Source organism: Thermobia domestica, chromosome 17, assembly GCF_964235325.1.
Source record: "Thermobia domestica chromosome 17, izTheDome1.hap1.1, whole genome shotgun sequence".
In the NCBI taxonomy this organism is placed as follows: domain Eukaryota; kingdom Metazoa; phylum Arthropoda; class Insecta; order Zygentoma; family Lepismatidae; genus Thermobia; species Thermobia domestica.
The window spans coordinates 174,009,632-174,026,581 of NC_137470.1; the positions used below are offsets into that span (position 1 = coordinate 174,009,632).

Below are 16,950 nucleotides of genomic sequence, written 5' to 3' on the forward strand. Positions count from 1 at the left end.
TCGCTGAAAATTTGCCATATCGTCCAACGGAAAACCAACTGTAGAAAGCTGTACTAATTCCACCTGGCGAGAGATCGGTGGAAATGTGTACTTTCCGAATATGAACCGCTTACTGCAGAAAGCAAACATGTCCAACATTTACACATTTCCTTTCTGGTGACGATAATGGTTTGTAATAGGTCAGTGGCTCGTTTAGCACCGAAATGACACTTGTCCGCTCAATAACAATGGACATTTTCAGTTTTCATGTTATAGTGGAAATATCGTAAACATAGATTTCTTCAATTTCTTGCTTCTCCTGCAATCATTAAGAAATGTGGATATGTTTGCTTTCTGCAGTAAGTGGTTCATATGAGGCATGGATATATCTGGCCGAATGTGGAAAGGTTCGAGTAATTGCGTACAGAAGTGGCGATGCTTAAGGACGAAGCAATTTTTTTAGTCAGTGGACCAAAAGTTATCCACGGAGTTTCATTGTTATGTCTGGATTTTGTCAGAGGGAAATAATAAACTACCTTGCGTTGCCAACAGTGTGAATATCAATGTTGCATGCTATCAGGAATACGTTTCGATGGATGCTAACAACAGCGAAATGCCCAAACTATATGAATCGGACAACAACTGAATGGCACTCCGTCAAGACAAGGCGTCCAGTCACACAGCCGAATTATCACTGGCGTTCTATAGGCGAACATATGCTAGCGTTGGGATTCATACCTTCTCTTCACATATGTCCAACTTAAGAGTCCCGTTACCGATCCAATGAGTTTTTGGACTTCTGAAACATCACCTGCTCTCTTGTAAGGTGCAAATAGTTTCCGGCCACTGGATAGTGTCTCAACAGGAGTGAAATAAAATACGTCTTGTACACCTGCGAAGGAATGTCCAGGCAATTGTCAAGAGTGTTGGTTGTCAAGTAGAACAAATCTTTGGTTTGAAAATTTAAGAAAGGAAAGAAAGGTAGTAACAAGAGAACCAGCACTGAATGATCTTGAACAGTTTCTCCTTTACGCGGACTTCATAAATTTTGATAGGTGAATGCACTATGAGTGCAAGAAAATATAACATTTTGTTAGCGGCATGTAAGGAAATCGGCCTGGAAGTAAACATAGAAAAGTAGTGTCAGTTGTGACAAGTAGGATTCATATTAACCGTGATGACAGAAAAATTGTAATTGATGGGGATAAGGTAGAGGAAGTGAGAATAGGGATATAAATATTTTATGGGTGAAGTTCTAAGAAATAAGAATGAAGTTAGCGAAGAAGTTGAAAAAAGTTGGATGACTGAAAATGCATGCTCCTGTTCACTAAAAGAAATACATGCTACTAGCCTGTACAAATACTTGTATCGTTGCGACAAATATTGGTAAGTTTAAAATTAGGACTGGTAAGTATTCTCCGCAACATATTGTGGATGCAAAAATTGGTCGTTTGCACGAGAGAATGGACACAAGCCAAAAGTACATTGTTGAAAAAGCATTCGAAAACATTGTTAAAGAAACGTTTTGAAACTTAAACGAATTAGTAGGTGAATTCCATAGTATGTGTATTCACAGCACCTGACATCGTGCAAGTTGTTAGACCAAACTGCTTCAAGAGAGTGAAACACGCGTGGTTTGTATAGGTTACTATTTGGATAACTCTTTGGGACAGAGACTTCTTCTTGTTCACCTCAACCATAGGTTGGTGGGCAACATGGAAATTGTTAAGTAGCTACGAACATGATATCTATATTGTAAATTCAAAGCGTTTAGGTAGTTGCGAGGTTCTTCACCTGTTAGTACAGACACAGACACTAACACATACATACACAATCCTTCCTTCGCCTCTAGCCTGAGAATGTCATTACAGTCGAAAAAACAAAAAGTTTTTTGATCAAAAGATCCAATATATTTTCAGGCAAAAATTTTCTTGTAGGCCTTATATCTGGAGAACTATATAGTGAAGCCAAGTAACAACTATCACTTAACCCTGTATGATGTGCTTATTCCGTAAAAGATACAAAAACTTGATTTAGAGGCCGTTCAAAAATTTTGTGGCCCGTGATCCAATTGGCCGAAAAGATCCAATATATTTCAACACAAATTTTCTTGCAGACCTTATATCTGGAGAACTACGTATAATGTAGCCAAACCCAAACTATCAGTTAACTCAGTATATTGTCCTTATTCCGTAAAAAAAAAAAAAAAAAAAAAAAAAAAAAAAAAAAAAAAAAAAAAAATCGAAAACTAAATTTAGGGGCTATTCACAAATTTTGTTGTCCCTGATCCAAAAACTAATTATTGGCTAAAATCGCAATCTTTTGATGCATTTCTTTGGGAACATTCCTAAAATTCTTGTTTTTAATTATTATTATTATTATTTAATATGGGAGAGAAATGAGGTATTTTGTACAACTAACTTCAAATTTTAACCTTTTCCTTCCTTGATACAGATGATGATATTGTTTGTGTCGGCGTGATAAACAAAAACAGCAGTCAGAAACTTAGTGAAGCTTCCATTGAGAAACCTGAAGAAGAAAAATTGGCTCAAGAAGCAGTGACCATTACTGAGGTAAAGGAGGAAATTTCATCTCTTCCCTATCATGCAGTACCTATTGCAAATGTGATAGACAGAGAATTGGAAAACCTTGCGGTACAGTTCCTAAGGGTAAGTAATGCGATTCGTGGCCAAGTGAGTAACGCGCGTGCATTCTGTGCGTGACGTCCTCTGCTTTGCATTGTTTCGTCTCTGTCTTATTGAATGGCTTATGACATTCTTGGATAATGCATTGGTGTTCTAAATACATAGTTGTTACTCGGTGAGTGTTATCTATTGTTGCCATTGACATTTTAAAGCGCTATCAAGCACATAGGGAGGAGGGGAAGACATTTCACTGTAGTTTGTATTATACTCGTTTAGAATTCTAGTCCCAGCTATTACATTAGTGTATATACGAGGGAAGATCAGAAACTAAGGTTACAGGGCCGATATTTCTGGAGTTTCGTCTGCTATAGAGGAATGAGGAGTGGGTGGCAATTTCAGCCACCCGCCACTTGTGGCGCTAGTTGTATGTAAACACAAATGGTGACTCGTTTGGAAAACTGATCTCGCGAAGAAGCCCACTCAGCTATTCGAGTTCTGTGGGCGAAACATATAACCGCGGCTGAAATTCGGCTGACATATCTCGTCAGCTTGTCGTTGGATGGTGTCGAAAGTTTGCGGCTGGCTGTTAGAGGAAACGTCACCAACAAGAAGCGCAGTACCCGAACCTGCACGGCATCAACAGATTTGAACACAGCTCGCTGGAGGAGCTGATTCAGTACAACAGGAGGATTACATTATGCATCTGATGCCAGAATTGGGAATGTCGTTCGGAAGTGTGTGCAAACGAGTAGGTGAAACACTTCGTGACAACGTGAGTGAACACGCAAGGATAGGATTTTTGCCAGGAGGGAATCTTCAAACTCATCCCACGATGCGACAATTGCCTCAACCGATATGGAAACTATGCTGAAAAATAACCTCATATATGTACTATCTGTTGGCTCTATTACTAGTATGAAGTAATATATACACATTTCACTGCAGCCTTTGCAGCTTTACTTTCTGATCACTCCTCGTACTTTCATAAGAATTAACAATTCAGACAAGAAAAATCTAATACAGCAGAATAGAAGCTGAGTGTTATTAATGGCAAAGAATGATATAATTTTAGAGCTATAAAAATTACTTTTTAGCAATTTTCTCGAAAACTATACACTGGAATTAACCTTTATGTGTCATTTTGTTCACTACAGTCTCGTCTGTTGCTTGATATAAGTCTCACCTTTGTACACTTTCGTAAAGCCCTTGTAGCAGGTTAGATTCCTCAGAATCAACGGGGATAGCAACCCTATCGTTTGAGGAAATAAGGGAGGCACTTCTAAAATTTCATCTTAATATCAATGAATCACTGTAAAAGAGGCACATTGCTCTTTAGGTGTGGTCAAATATCGTTCAGATGCGTTTTCTGTTTTGAAACTGTATGCTTGACTTAAAGCTACCGTTACTTACCATTTTCATCAGAATTATTACACAGATAATGTCAACCTGAGGCTTGGTAGACTACAGGTAGACAGATACATATTGCTTCTACGAGGAACAACATACTAAAATCCAACGGAAATTATTGTGAGAATAGCAAGAAAGAAGTTGGAGATCTTGGGTATGATGCACAAAAAAAAGTCTTAAAGTTTCAGACGAGTAATGGATGAATCTAAGAAAATTTTCAAAAAATGCATTAGTACCTACATTTTAGTTATGTCTCACGTAAATCTTTGAACTTCCTTAGTATGCTGTCCATGTTTTTTTTTTTTTTTTTTTTTTTTAAATTTTATTTTTATATCGGCGTGTGCGAGTGGAAATGGAATATGGACTGCCGCTTCAACAACGAGATTTTATTAAAATTTTATTAAAGTAACATCGCCTTATACTTCACCAATTACCATTCTCGCAAACAGTAATAATTTTTATATTCCAAGAAAACACATCCTTTACATATTCAAAGGAGACACAGTAACGTACTTAGTAAGGCATCTGCCTACTAACTTGGAGACCCAGGTTCGATCCTAAGTGTGGACTGAAAGTTTTTCTTCTTATATCTTCGTTCTATTGAAAACACTAGAAAATAAAGAGGAATTTAAAATAAAGGAGGAAGGTGTTTACTACATGAATTGCAAAGTTTAAAAGGCATTTTGAACTGGCCGAGATATGACGATTGTAACCACGACGGAGCGAACTGTTTGTTTGTTTGTTTTTTTTATATAAAAAAAGAGGGGGACAACAACATAGGTCTGATGGAATAAATATCGTGTTGCCAGGGTACCATTACCCACGAAGGCTAGAGCACGTCGATTCCATCTCAATTCGGGCAAGTATATGCAAAATTGAAACATATATATATATATACAGGGTGGTAAGAAACTATTTGAACAAACTTCGGGAGCTGATTGCTGACACCGAAACAAGCAAGAAACTCCTCCGGAACTTTGTTAAGTGAGGAGGGATAGTTTCGGTGATATAAGGTGCCGAAAGCGTGGGAAAATAAACCAACGATACGTAAAGCGTGCGGTTTAGAACATGATACTCGAAGTCATACCTGCTCGATTGTAAAATGTATGCTCACAAACCTCCGCAAGATGAGCGTGACGGATTCCCTAAAGGAACGTAGGGATCTCATATAACCTGGCAAGTAATCTCTACGTTCTTTTGGAGAATCCCTCACGCACATCTTGCGGAGGTTTGAAGCATACATTTTTGAATCGAGCAGGTATGACTTCGAGTGTCATGTTCTAAACCGCACTCTGTATGTTCTGTTGCTTTTGAATTACAGCCTTCTGAAGTTCATTTTTCCACGCTTTCGGCACCTTATATCACCGAAACTATCCCTCACTGGCCAAAGTTCCAGAGGAGTTTTTTTTTTTTTTTTTTTTGCTTTCTTTCGGTGTCAGGAATCAGCTCCCGAGGTTTGTTCAAATAGTTTCTTATCACCCTGTATATATATATATATATATATATATATATATATATATATATATATATATATGGTAGCCCTGTTGGAGATATGAAACCTGCAAAGAGGATTTTCCCAGAAAAAAAAATGTCTTCGAGTTATGGGCTAATAAAATTTGGACAAAGATCAATATTTGTAATACAAGAGTGAATGGGCAAAATCTTGAATGAGACGTATTTCAGTAATTACTGGTGATAATTGGATGATTTTATTTAAAAGTGCTGAGAGTACAATTTTGGCTCTGATATAAAAAGCACGAATTACAGTCCAACAAGGGTAATATGTAAACAGCGGAAAATTGAGTAAAAACTTTAAAGGAAGTTCAAAATTTATTTTCCGTATGAGAGAATATGAGAAGAACCTTATTATTGTGACACAATGACAATATTTTATACTCTTTCTGGGATCCCTATAGATAATATTGTTTCTCATCTATGATTGCACATAGGCGAGAAAACGTGAGTGAAAGTATGACGAAACGTTATTTTCGCCTGAAATTAGGACGGATTTTCCTCAAAAGGCTATTCTTAAAAACTCTGAAAATCTGCCTGTACGATCTTTCGTTGCTCCCTATCTTAATCGTGCAAACAGAGATGGGGATGTTTGTGTATTTTTCACCAAGTTCTGAAATATTACGTGTCGCAGGGGGACCGGGTATGCAAACTACGGGTACTACCTTTGGCGTGATAGGCCTTTTTCTTTTTAATTTTGCATCACTTAAAGAACTGATTCGGAACGTGCAATGATATAATATTTGTTTATAAATGTACACTAGAATATTATATGGAATTTAACATTTTACAAAAAGTGGTTGACTTAAACAATTATGTGGTATGTGTAAATAGCATGAAAAATTAATCAATTGCGTAGTTAATTATTACATACTGGCTTCTCTGTCATTTGTAAGTAATGTTGAAGCAAAGAGGTCTTCTATCACCATCACTCCTTTAGGAAGGAATTTGTGGTAGTGTGCTGAAGCACAAGTAGGAGACGACGGATTGAATTTCAGGAGAACATCTTTCAAATTAACGTTGCGCTTTCTTTTTTCATCTGGCCATTTAGAGGAAGCTGCATGTCTATGAAGAATCATAAAAGACACTGTAATATCACGAAATTCCTGTGAAAGGGAAAGTACTTGACCCACTCACCATTGCTTATCTTAGACGCAAGCAATAAAATCTCCAATCTGAAGATTATTCAGAATATAATATATTCGTTTGGAACTGTTAGCTACTTGTGTTTTTTCAAGTACATGTTTCATGTTTCTTGCCATGAATGTGCCTGTATTTTCGACCTGCCAAAAATGACTAGACTGAATACCAATCATAAGTTTAACTGGCCCACTGTTGTAATTTTTAATCTCTGAATTCTTGAATAGTACGTTCACTTAATAATAAGAGCCTTGTACCTTCGATAAATTCAGAAATAATGTTGGCAAACGATTATGCATCCCTTATAGCTCTTACTGGGTCATTTTGAAGATTAAGCGTTGTTGAGTATTGTTTGCAGAGCCTACCTATACCGTCACATGCACTTCTTCCATGTCCAATAGCCGAGAAGATCCATCTTCTCTGTCCAGGCGTTTCAGTCTGGAAGGAAGAGATACTTGTGCTGCTGACTGCACATTTAAAAGCACAGGAAAATCTCGTATTCGTGGAACCATCGCACAATAAATATTGAGTACTGGCGTCAATTACCCGCTTCACTGGGTTAAAATAAGGAAAATTAGTAATATGTTCCGTTAGTCACTTTGTACTATCACTGAAGTGCTTTCTGATATCGATCATTTTTATATACCTCCCCTCCCCGAATTTGCAGGTCTGAATTTGGATTTAAACGGCATGGACAGTGTTACTGTTTATCTCAACGACCCCGAAAACTATAGACTCGACACTAATGTATATATATATATATATATATATATATATCAGACCTTCCCAGGTTCGAACCTCATTTATGTTCAAAATTTGATCGCGATCAGTCGGGTGGTTGAAGAGGTTTGAAGTCAGGATATCATAGTCTTTTTCATTTATATATAGAGAGATTAGAAGATGGTTGTGTACATTATGGTTAATGAGATAACAGCGAAAAAGCGCGACCTTCTCTTAAACTTTAATTGTCGAAAGATAAGACATGTATCAATCGACAGATTACATCAAGATGAACGAAATGATATGCTTGAAGATGCATTATCATGCGTAGTTCTTGTATTTTTATGGCGTTAAAATATATGTCGTTTATTGCCAATCTCATACAGTTGATAAGTAGTTTTTAATTTGTTGGAAAAGTTTATTATTATTATTATTATTATTATTATTATTATTATTATTATTATTATTATTATTATTAGTAGTAGTAGTAGTAGTAGTAGTAGTAGTAGTAGTAGTAGTAATAATAATAATAATTCATGTACTGTATAAGAAAAATATGAACCCAGGGCCACAATTAGAGAGAAGCAAGCGTGGCAAGTCTCCTGGGCGCGTGATTGGAAGGGCGTCTAAAAGGGCAAATATATATACAGTATATGTAAATGAAAGTGACTATATTTCTGACTTCGTACCTCTTGAAACCCACCCGATCTCGATCAAATTTGCCACATAGACATAGTTCCGGCCTGGGATCGTTTCTGTCATTTCGCTTTGTCGGTGCAACTTAGGGGAGGAGGAAAATATCTAAAAATGAACAAAAATGAGTGATATTAGTGTCGAATCCATAGTTTTCGGGGTTGCTGGGATGAACAGTGACACTTCTAATACCGTTTAAATCAGAATTCAGTCCCACAACTTGGGGGAGGGGGAAGCGGGAAACATATAAAAATGATCGAAAATAACTGATATTAGTGTGGAATCGATAGTTTTCGGGGTCGCTGAGATCAACAGTAGCACTTTCGATGCCATTTAATTCCAATTCCAACATCGCAACACGCGAAGGAGGAGAAATATATAAACGATCGAAAATGATCGATATCAAAAAGCGCGTTAGTAATACTGAAAAGTGACTGACCAACGGAAAATATTACTATATTTCCTTATTTTGACGCAGCGAAGCTAGTATAGTCGACGCTAGTATATACAGTATATAAATTGGGGGCGCTAAATTTTCTGTCTACACCAAACGACGCAAACCCTAGTTCTGGCCCTGAACCGTTAAGTAGCGGATGAATTGTTGCCCGATTTCTCTCAACAGTAATGCACATACTAGTTGTAATTAAAATTATTTAATAAACACGATCATAACATAAAGCTAACATTATATCTGTGCTTCTAAAATGTTAACATATTGATTACATTACTTTATGAAATAGGAAATTTTATTGCATGTGTGCAACCACTAAATTCTTCTATCCTTAGGTTCAACAAGATACGTTGCCGCAGGATGTTGTGCAGAGAATTAAGCAATTCCAGCAAGGCGGTACCTTATCCCGAGTTGATATGCAGAGGGTAAAAATACTATTTGAACTGAAAACAGATGAAGGTGACAGGTAAATTATTAATAAAGTTTTAGGAACATTAAAATATATATATTAAGTAGGGGAAGAGGAGGTAATAAGAGACACTCGGGGTAATAAGAGACAAAAGTAATTTAAAATGTTAACAGTTTTCAAGTCACATTTCTGATTCTTTGTGTATGTATACTTTGTTACTATGCAACACAATAGAAAATAATTTTATTTTTTCCAATGTACAGACTGGGATTATTTTTCTAATTTTAGTTGTTGTCTCTTATTACGCCGTATGGAGTAATAAGAGACGCTGCCCAGATTTTTTTCATGTTGTGCCTGATTATTAAACTGCGGTTACAAGGGATTAGCCAAAGATGTATTCTATTGCCCTACCTTTTTACATGTTTTTATTCTGGCTACTTTTCTGTGAATTGCCATGTGAAAATTAAGGTTAGTGAAATTCGTACTTGCAAGTTGAATGCTTTTAATTTCAAACTATACCAATTACCTAAAACAGAAAATAGGCCTAGACCAAAACTTTCTAAACCAAACATTCTCTCTTTTTAACAAAATAAAGCATCTTAATATTCAGAAGTTCTACTCTTTTAACAATGAACGACGGATCATTTCCTAACAAAATTACTGGGCCATAAAAGATAAACACTTTAATCTCTTCCTGAATATTATCATGAGGAGGCCAGTGGAACTTTAATCTTCAGTTAGTGAACCTGGAAAGACCAAACGACTGTCTGTTATTGTCCTGACAAAAGAAAAAAAAAGCCATTATAAGAGACACGCATTTTCTGGCAAGGTCATTTATCAGAGAAGAACTGGAACGATTCCACTTTGAAGTATCACAAATGCTGAACTAATTTATGCTACCAATTTTTCAGAAACACCTATAACTAAGTTGTAAAAAAAAAAAAATCTTCACGAAAAAGACTGACTTTGGGTACTTACAGTTTTTGGTAGACACTTTCTGAAAGGCAGAAAAGAATGTAAAGAAGTTGCCTAAAAGCACTGAATTTTTTAAAACTTGTAGACAGAAAGATACAGTAAGCTGTGGATTTTTTTTTTTTGTTTTTCTGATTATGAACCAAACTACCAGCCATTTTGTTTTTTATTACCCCATCTTCCGCTATATGCTTACTAGGTATTGAAGTTTTATCTACTAAAATCTTATAAATAACACATTCGGAATTCATTATGTTCTCGCTTGTGAAATTTGCAAAATGGCGAATATTAAATTTTCCCCTGAACCTTCAAACGCAATTTGTTATTCTTGAAGTACACTCTAATTATAGTGTGTTTCAAGAAATATTAGAGCTCTTCTGTCACACTGAAAAAAATCCGTTATCCGATAGCGTATATTGTACAAATATACGGAAGCCTTACGTTTAATACGGAAAACAGTGCACAGCATACGTTATCCATATGCTACATACTTTTCCTGCTTACAAGGGACATCACCCAATTGTCCTGCTCCGATTTCAATGAAATTTTTATTGCTGATAGAGGACATATATTCGTTACTTATGATGACAGAAATTTTTGCCATGGTACATGTTTTATATTTTTTTAATAATTTTTAAAGGTTGCGATGTGGTTAATAGAGATTACTACAGAAGTCCCTTACTACCCTTTGTAAACGGAGTGTTAATGAAAGAACAACCATGTAGATACATATAGGGCATAGGCGGAAGTCGTATGGTACGTATGACCTTGACGGCAGCCATCTTGAAATCCGCCATTTTGAATTAAGGTCAAGTTTCTTAAATGGGAATAGGGTAATATGATACATAATTTCGGGCTAGAATTTAATCAGGAAGACAATGGTGAAGTTAGTTTTAAGATTTGCCCATTTGGGAAAAAGTTACAGGCATATAAATTTTTTATACTTACTATGTGCGGAAGTCCCTTACCTCCGCTTCTAACCCGCGTATTAATGATAATAAGTGGATAAAGGTTTCGGTAATACATATTATGGCTAGAGGGAAGTGATACGATAAGGGTATCATTGACGGCAGCCATCTTGAAATCCGCCATTTTGAATTAAAGTGAAGTTTTGAAAAATGAAAACCATAGCATGTGGAACCTAATTTTAATAGTAAATTTTCCCCAAAAGCCAATGGCATGCTTATTTTTGTTCTATAGTTAACTAGTATGAATTTATGACTCTTCTAATGAGCACGAAACGTCCATTATTCGATTTTTCAAATTGGCAACACTCCTAATTTTCACCGCACGTTTTAAGATTCCAACTGGCACTTTGCAGTTGTTGCCATGGCTCGTGTTTTTTAAATTTATTACATTTTTTTAAGATTTGCTATTTGTCAGTTCATGAATAGTGTTGGGATAAGCATCCAGCAATCTTTCTGAATTTTGAAGACTTGCCATGTAATTATTAATTTCCTAGGCAATGTAATTATTTATTTCTTATACCTGCCCTTCAAAAACTCGTTTACTGACATGAATCATCGCGCAACGAAACAATTCCAACTTTGCATTCAGGTAATACCGAAGACGTAGCTTGTAATGGATAGTAGATGAGACGAGAAATCTACTGAAAATTCACTTCAAAAAGGAAAGCGAAATATGATTGTTGTGTAAATCAATGGTCTTTTGTTTTGTTTTATATTTATTTGTTTATTGTATATTAATTTATTTTCTATGGCAATATTTTAGCTAGTCAGACAAAAAAGTCATTCGTTTTCTAGAGATTGTTGTCGATGGTTCATGTTTGTAAGATTTATAATCAGTATTGATCGGGAACTCGATTAAGTTACACCTCTATAAACAAGTTACCTGTTTTCATATTTTGTTCATGGTACAAACAGTGTGTTGGGAAGTCATATTATGTCTCTTTGATATTTTCTATCATTGCTGCTGTTTCTTTAAAGTTGTAGAGTTGTATTCATTAAAAAAAAATACTGTTTATCGTTTGCGCAACATGTAGGCTACATTTCATGATAATTTTAGGTTCGTGTAACACCAATTTCTTATAATTTTATTTGTATTTCTTTACGTCACATAGGTTCATAGGTTCCTCATGTACTCTGGGTTAAAATAAATGATTACACTGCCTAGGAAATTAATAATTACATGGCAAGTCTTCAAAATTCAGAAAGATTGCTGAATGCTTATCCCAACACTATTCATGAACTGACAAATCGCAAATCTTAAAAAAATGTAATAAATTTAGAAAACATGAGCCATGGCAACAATTGCAAAGTGCCAGTTGGAATCTTAAAACGTGCGGTGAAAATTAGGAGTGTTGCCAATTTGAAAGATCGAATAATGGACGTTTCGTGCTCATTAGAAGAGTCATAAATTCATACTAGTTAACTATAGAACAAAAATAAGCATGCCATTGGCTTTTGGGGAAAATTTACTATTAAAATTAGGTTCCACATGCTATGGTTTTCATTTTTCAAAACTTCACTTTAATTCAAAATGGCGGATTTCAAGATGGCTGCCGTCAATGATACCCTTATCGTATCACTTCCCTCTAGCCATAATATGTATTACCGAAACCTTTATCCACTTATTATCATTAATACGCGGGTTAGAAGCGGAGGTAAGGGACTTCCGCACATAGTAAGTATAAAAAATTTATATGCCTGTAACTTTTTCCCAAATGGGCGAATCTTAAAACTAACTTCACCATTGTCTTCCTGATTAAATTCTAGCCCGAAATTATGTATCATATTACCCTATTCCTATTTAAGAAACTTGACCTTAATTCAAAATGGCGGATTTCAAGATGGCTGCCGTCAAGGTCATACGTACCATACGACCTCCGCCTATGCCCTATACGTATCTACATGGTTGTTCTTTCATTAACACTCCGTTTACAAAGGGTAGTAAGGGATATCTGCGGTAATCTCTATTAACCACAACACAACCTTTAAAAATTATTAAAAAATAGAAAACATGCACCATGGCAAAAATTTCTGTCATCACAAGTAACGAATGCATGTCCTCTATCAGCAATAAAAATTTCATTGAAATCGGAGCCGGACAATTGGGTGATGTCCCTTGTTAGATGTTACATCATGCCGTTGCACATCTTTCCTTCTATGACCTTATGAAGAAGACAATTTCTTCGCAAGATGTGTCCAATGAATTTCCTACGAATGATGCTGGCTAAAAACGTCCTGTTCTCTCCTATCCGTTTCAAAACACCTTTATTTGCTACTCTCTGTGTCCATTTTATCCTCTTCATCTTACTGCAACAGCACATTTCGAAGCTGTCTAAATATTTCTTTTCTAACTTTCATAGTGTCCAAGTCTCTGAGCAATACAGTCCAATGCTCCATATATAGCGCTTCATCATTTTCTTCTTTAGTTCAGTATTAAGCCTGCTACTTAAGAGTGATCTTTTCTTGTTGATTTTTTTTTTTTTTTTTTTTTTTGGCTGTGGCAATTCTTGAGCTGATCTCTCTGATCTCTCTGATCTTTGTGTCTCTCGTCAAAATACATATTTTTGATAGGGTGCGTGACCTGGATACACATTTAAAAATGTAGCGGGTAAACCATGAGTTCTCGTTCATAACAGCCGTTCAGATTTTTTATTTTTAAATTTGACTGTTCCTCTAGCAACACCAGAAAATTGTAATATGCCCCCGTAAATACCCAGCTTGATCTTCCGATAATTCTTTTCGGTTGTGTCCAGAATAAAATTTATTAAGTAGTTGTACTCAATAGTGATTTTTCCCTAATCCTCACTTACTCTCTCCCTAAAAGTATGTTTAAACTTGAACCCTCACTCGATTCACCTCACATACTGCAAGGAGGGGAACTTCGGGTGAGGGTAACGCTCGTGAGAATCAAATGAATGAGGGCAGTTACTTCTGGCTAGAAGTGGAACTTCTTTGACAAACAAAAACAAATGTAACTTAGTATCAATATTTGTACATGAAATTATAATGTGAAGTTGTGTATTGTTCCAGAATTTGAGTTTGTTAAATATTTACATATGCAGTAGGTTGGTGCGAATAAAACGTCCGCTTTGACATCAGGTGGGAAACTCGCCTGAGGAACAAAACACAGGGATGAACTAAGGTCACGCACCTGACGTCACAAACTCTGCACACATCCATCAACCGAACTGAGGTACCGAAACAGTCAGTAGACACTGCGTTGTTGAACAGGGTCATATGAAAGTGCACCGTGGGGAAAACATAATAGCTAGTGATTTTTCTTTACGACTTCAAACTAGGACGTTCAGTACAACAAACTACAGAAGACAATAACTGTGTACTTGCGCCAGGAATGACGAATGAGCGCATCACTTGCCGTTGGTTTGTCAAATTTCGTTCCGGCGACACAATATTACAAAATGAGCTCCGTGGACATCGAGTAACATCATGTTCGACTGAGCCTCTCAAGAGCCTCATGGAAGTGGACCATCGTTAATATCATTATCCCATTACAGACGAGTTAAGCATACACTATACCACTGTCATTTGGCGTCTCCGTGCAAACAGTAAGGTGAAAAGTTTGGTTTGGTGAATACCACATGAGTGGACATCAGCTAACATGAATTGCCATGGACACGGTGCTTCAGTGGAAGAGCACTCACTTCTGGCACGTGAAGTCCGCGGTTTGATCTCAGTTCCTACTAAGTGGGCTTTGTGGTGGACAAACACGGTATGCGTGGATTCTCTTTGGGATATTCTAGTTGTCATCCTTCTCATCATCACCATCTCCCTTAGACTTGGTACATAATTATTGGACGTTAAAAAGATAAGAAATGCATCTGCTATGACAGTTGTTATCGGGCAGGATGGTAGTTTAATCTTTAAGTTTAAGACGGTTTGCAGTGCTCCTAGAAAATGTTTTTGCTGCTATGGTGTTGTATGGTGGGATCATGCCTTTCTTTTTCGAGCCGAAACCGTCGTTGCGGATCGTTATAGTGTATAACTGTTAAATGCAACACATTTTTGCCCAGAAGCATCCAGAAATGTTCAAAAGACAGGATTTTCCCATGCTGCACGACAATGCGTGCATAAAATTGGCTTAAAAAGGCGTTGCAGTCTCAATGAGTTGCAGCATGAAACCCTTCTCATCCACCATATTCTCCTGGCACCTTTCCCATAGATTCTGGCATTAATCTCTTCCGGCGTTTCGATCACTTCCTGTGAGGGAACACCATTCTTGAGGACCGGGCCGTGCAACGTGAGGTTGAGGACTTGTTCGCATCAAGGATTTCAGATTTCATTCACCAGGGAATCCAATTATTGACTACGTGATTGGAAAAGTGTGTGGTTGGAGATGACGACTATTTTGATTAACAAGTTACTATAATTATCATTATTTGTTCTTTCGAAATGACACACTTGATGGACATTTTATTTGCACCAACCTAATACATTTCATCTTATGTGTTTATTTACAAAAGGATGTTAAATCTAGGAATTTACTGATTTTTTTATCTGTGAACAGCAGATTGCCCGTTCTTCGCACGGGGAGAATACATTTCATTTTGAACACATAATACAAGGGGCTGAATTTGGATTTAAATTGCATTGAAATTGCCACTGTTGTTCGTAACGACCCGAAAACTATGTGACCAACACTAATATCGGTCATTTTTATGTATATCTTCCCCTTCCTCAAACAGCATCGCAACTGTTACTGTTTATCTCAGCGTCCCCGAAAACTGATCATTTTTATATATCTCCACCCTCCTCTTCTCCCAAGCTGCGGGGCTGAATTTAAATGTAAACGGGATCGAAAGTGTCACTGTTAATGTTAGCAACCCCGAAAACTGTGGATTCGGCACTAATATCGGTTATTTTGAATTATTTTTATATATCTCTCCTTTCCCCCTTCCACAAATTGCGGGCCAGAATTTGGATTTAAACGGAACCGGAAGTGTCACTGTTCATCTCAGCAATCCGAAAAACTGTGGATTCGGCACTAATATCGGTGATTTTCGATCATTTTTATATATCTGCCTCCCCAAGTTGCGGGGCTGAATTTGGATTTAAAAAGCATCGGAAGTGTCGCTGTTCATCTCAGCGATCCCGAAAACTACGGATTAAACGGTCATTTTCGATCATGTTTACACATCTCCCCCCTCTCACTCCCTTAAATTGTACCGTCAAAATGAAGTGATAAAAACCATCCCGTCCCAAGCCTCATCTGGGTTGAAACTTTAATCGAGATCCGGCGGGTGGATCAAGAGTTATGAAGTTACAAATATAGTCACTTTTATTTTTATATATATTGATAAGATAGAAAGAGAATGAATTTTACATTGTTTCTAAAGCGAAATATATGTTGCTCTTTTGCAGTCCACTTCATTGTGCTGTGTTGAACAGTCGAAAGGATCTTCTTATTCAAATGCTCATTGTTCTCAACAAATGGCACCACCCGGAAATTCTCAATGCAGTCAACAACAGTAAACAGGTTAGTCATTGTTTAACACTCCTTGATATTCAGAAATATAAAGCTATGGTTAAGAAGGGAATAGTACTGGAGAGATGTTAAACCAAAGACGTCGATGAGACCTTTTATTAGGGGTTTAAGCACCCTCAAATGGGGTTGATTTTCCTTCTCTTGTCACAACAAGAAAGATAAGATTAATGTATTTAAGTAAGATCTAATCTCAAAAAATGTTATATTTTCGTTCTTGTTAATATTTATATAATATTAGAGTATTGGCTAAGTCAATAATTTTATTTTTATCTACAGAACAAAGTTTCTGAATTGAAAATTGAAGATAAATATAATGTTTCCAACATTTATTCTCAAATAAGCTGCATTACTTTTATACCTGAATCGAATCGTGACTGGTAGATTTAATACACGTTTAACAGCTTTCCTGTAGCTACATGGTTAGTACAGTATGTGACAAAACTAACAGTACTGAAATCATATCGTTGATATTTATTTATTTGTTGTACAACATAATGAAACATAAGAAATGTTGTCAAATGGATGTCAACTAAATACTACTCAACGCAATT

The 16,950-nt window shown here is 36.5% G+C and overlaps 1 protein-coding gene across 6 annotated transcripts in view; it reads left to right on the top strand.

Moving 5' to 3' along the window:
• The window catches only part of LOC145674507 (uncharacterized), a 266,730-nt gene that overhangs the window by 204,806 nt on the left and 44,974 nt on the right, over positions 1-16,950 (top strand). For 5 of the 6 annotated variants that reach the window (XM_081744660.1, XM_081744659.1, XM_081744658.1 and 2 more), the window contains 3 exons: positions 2,434-2,648; positions 8,883-9,013; positions 16,276-16,390. In XM_081744660.1, coding sequence (XP_081600786.1) covers positions 2,434-2,648; positions 8,883-9,013; positions 16,276-16,390 — 461 coding nt within the window. The remainder of the gene's footprint in view (positions 1-2,433; positions 2,649-8,882; positions 9,014-16,275; positions 16,391-16,950) is intronic. The other variant, XM_081744663.1, reaches the window with a different exon arrangement.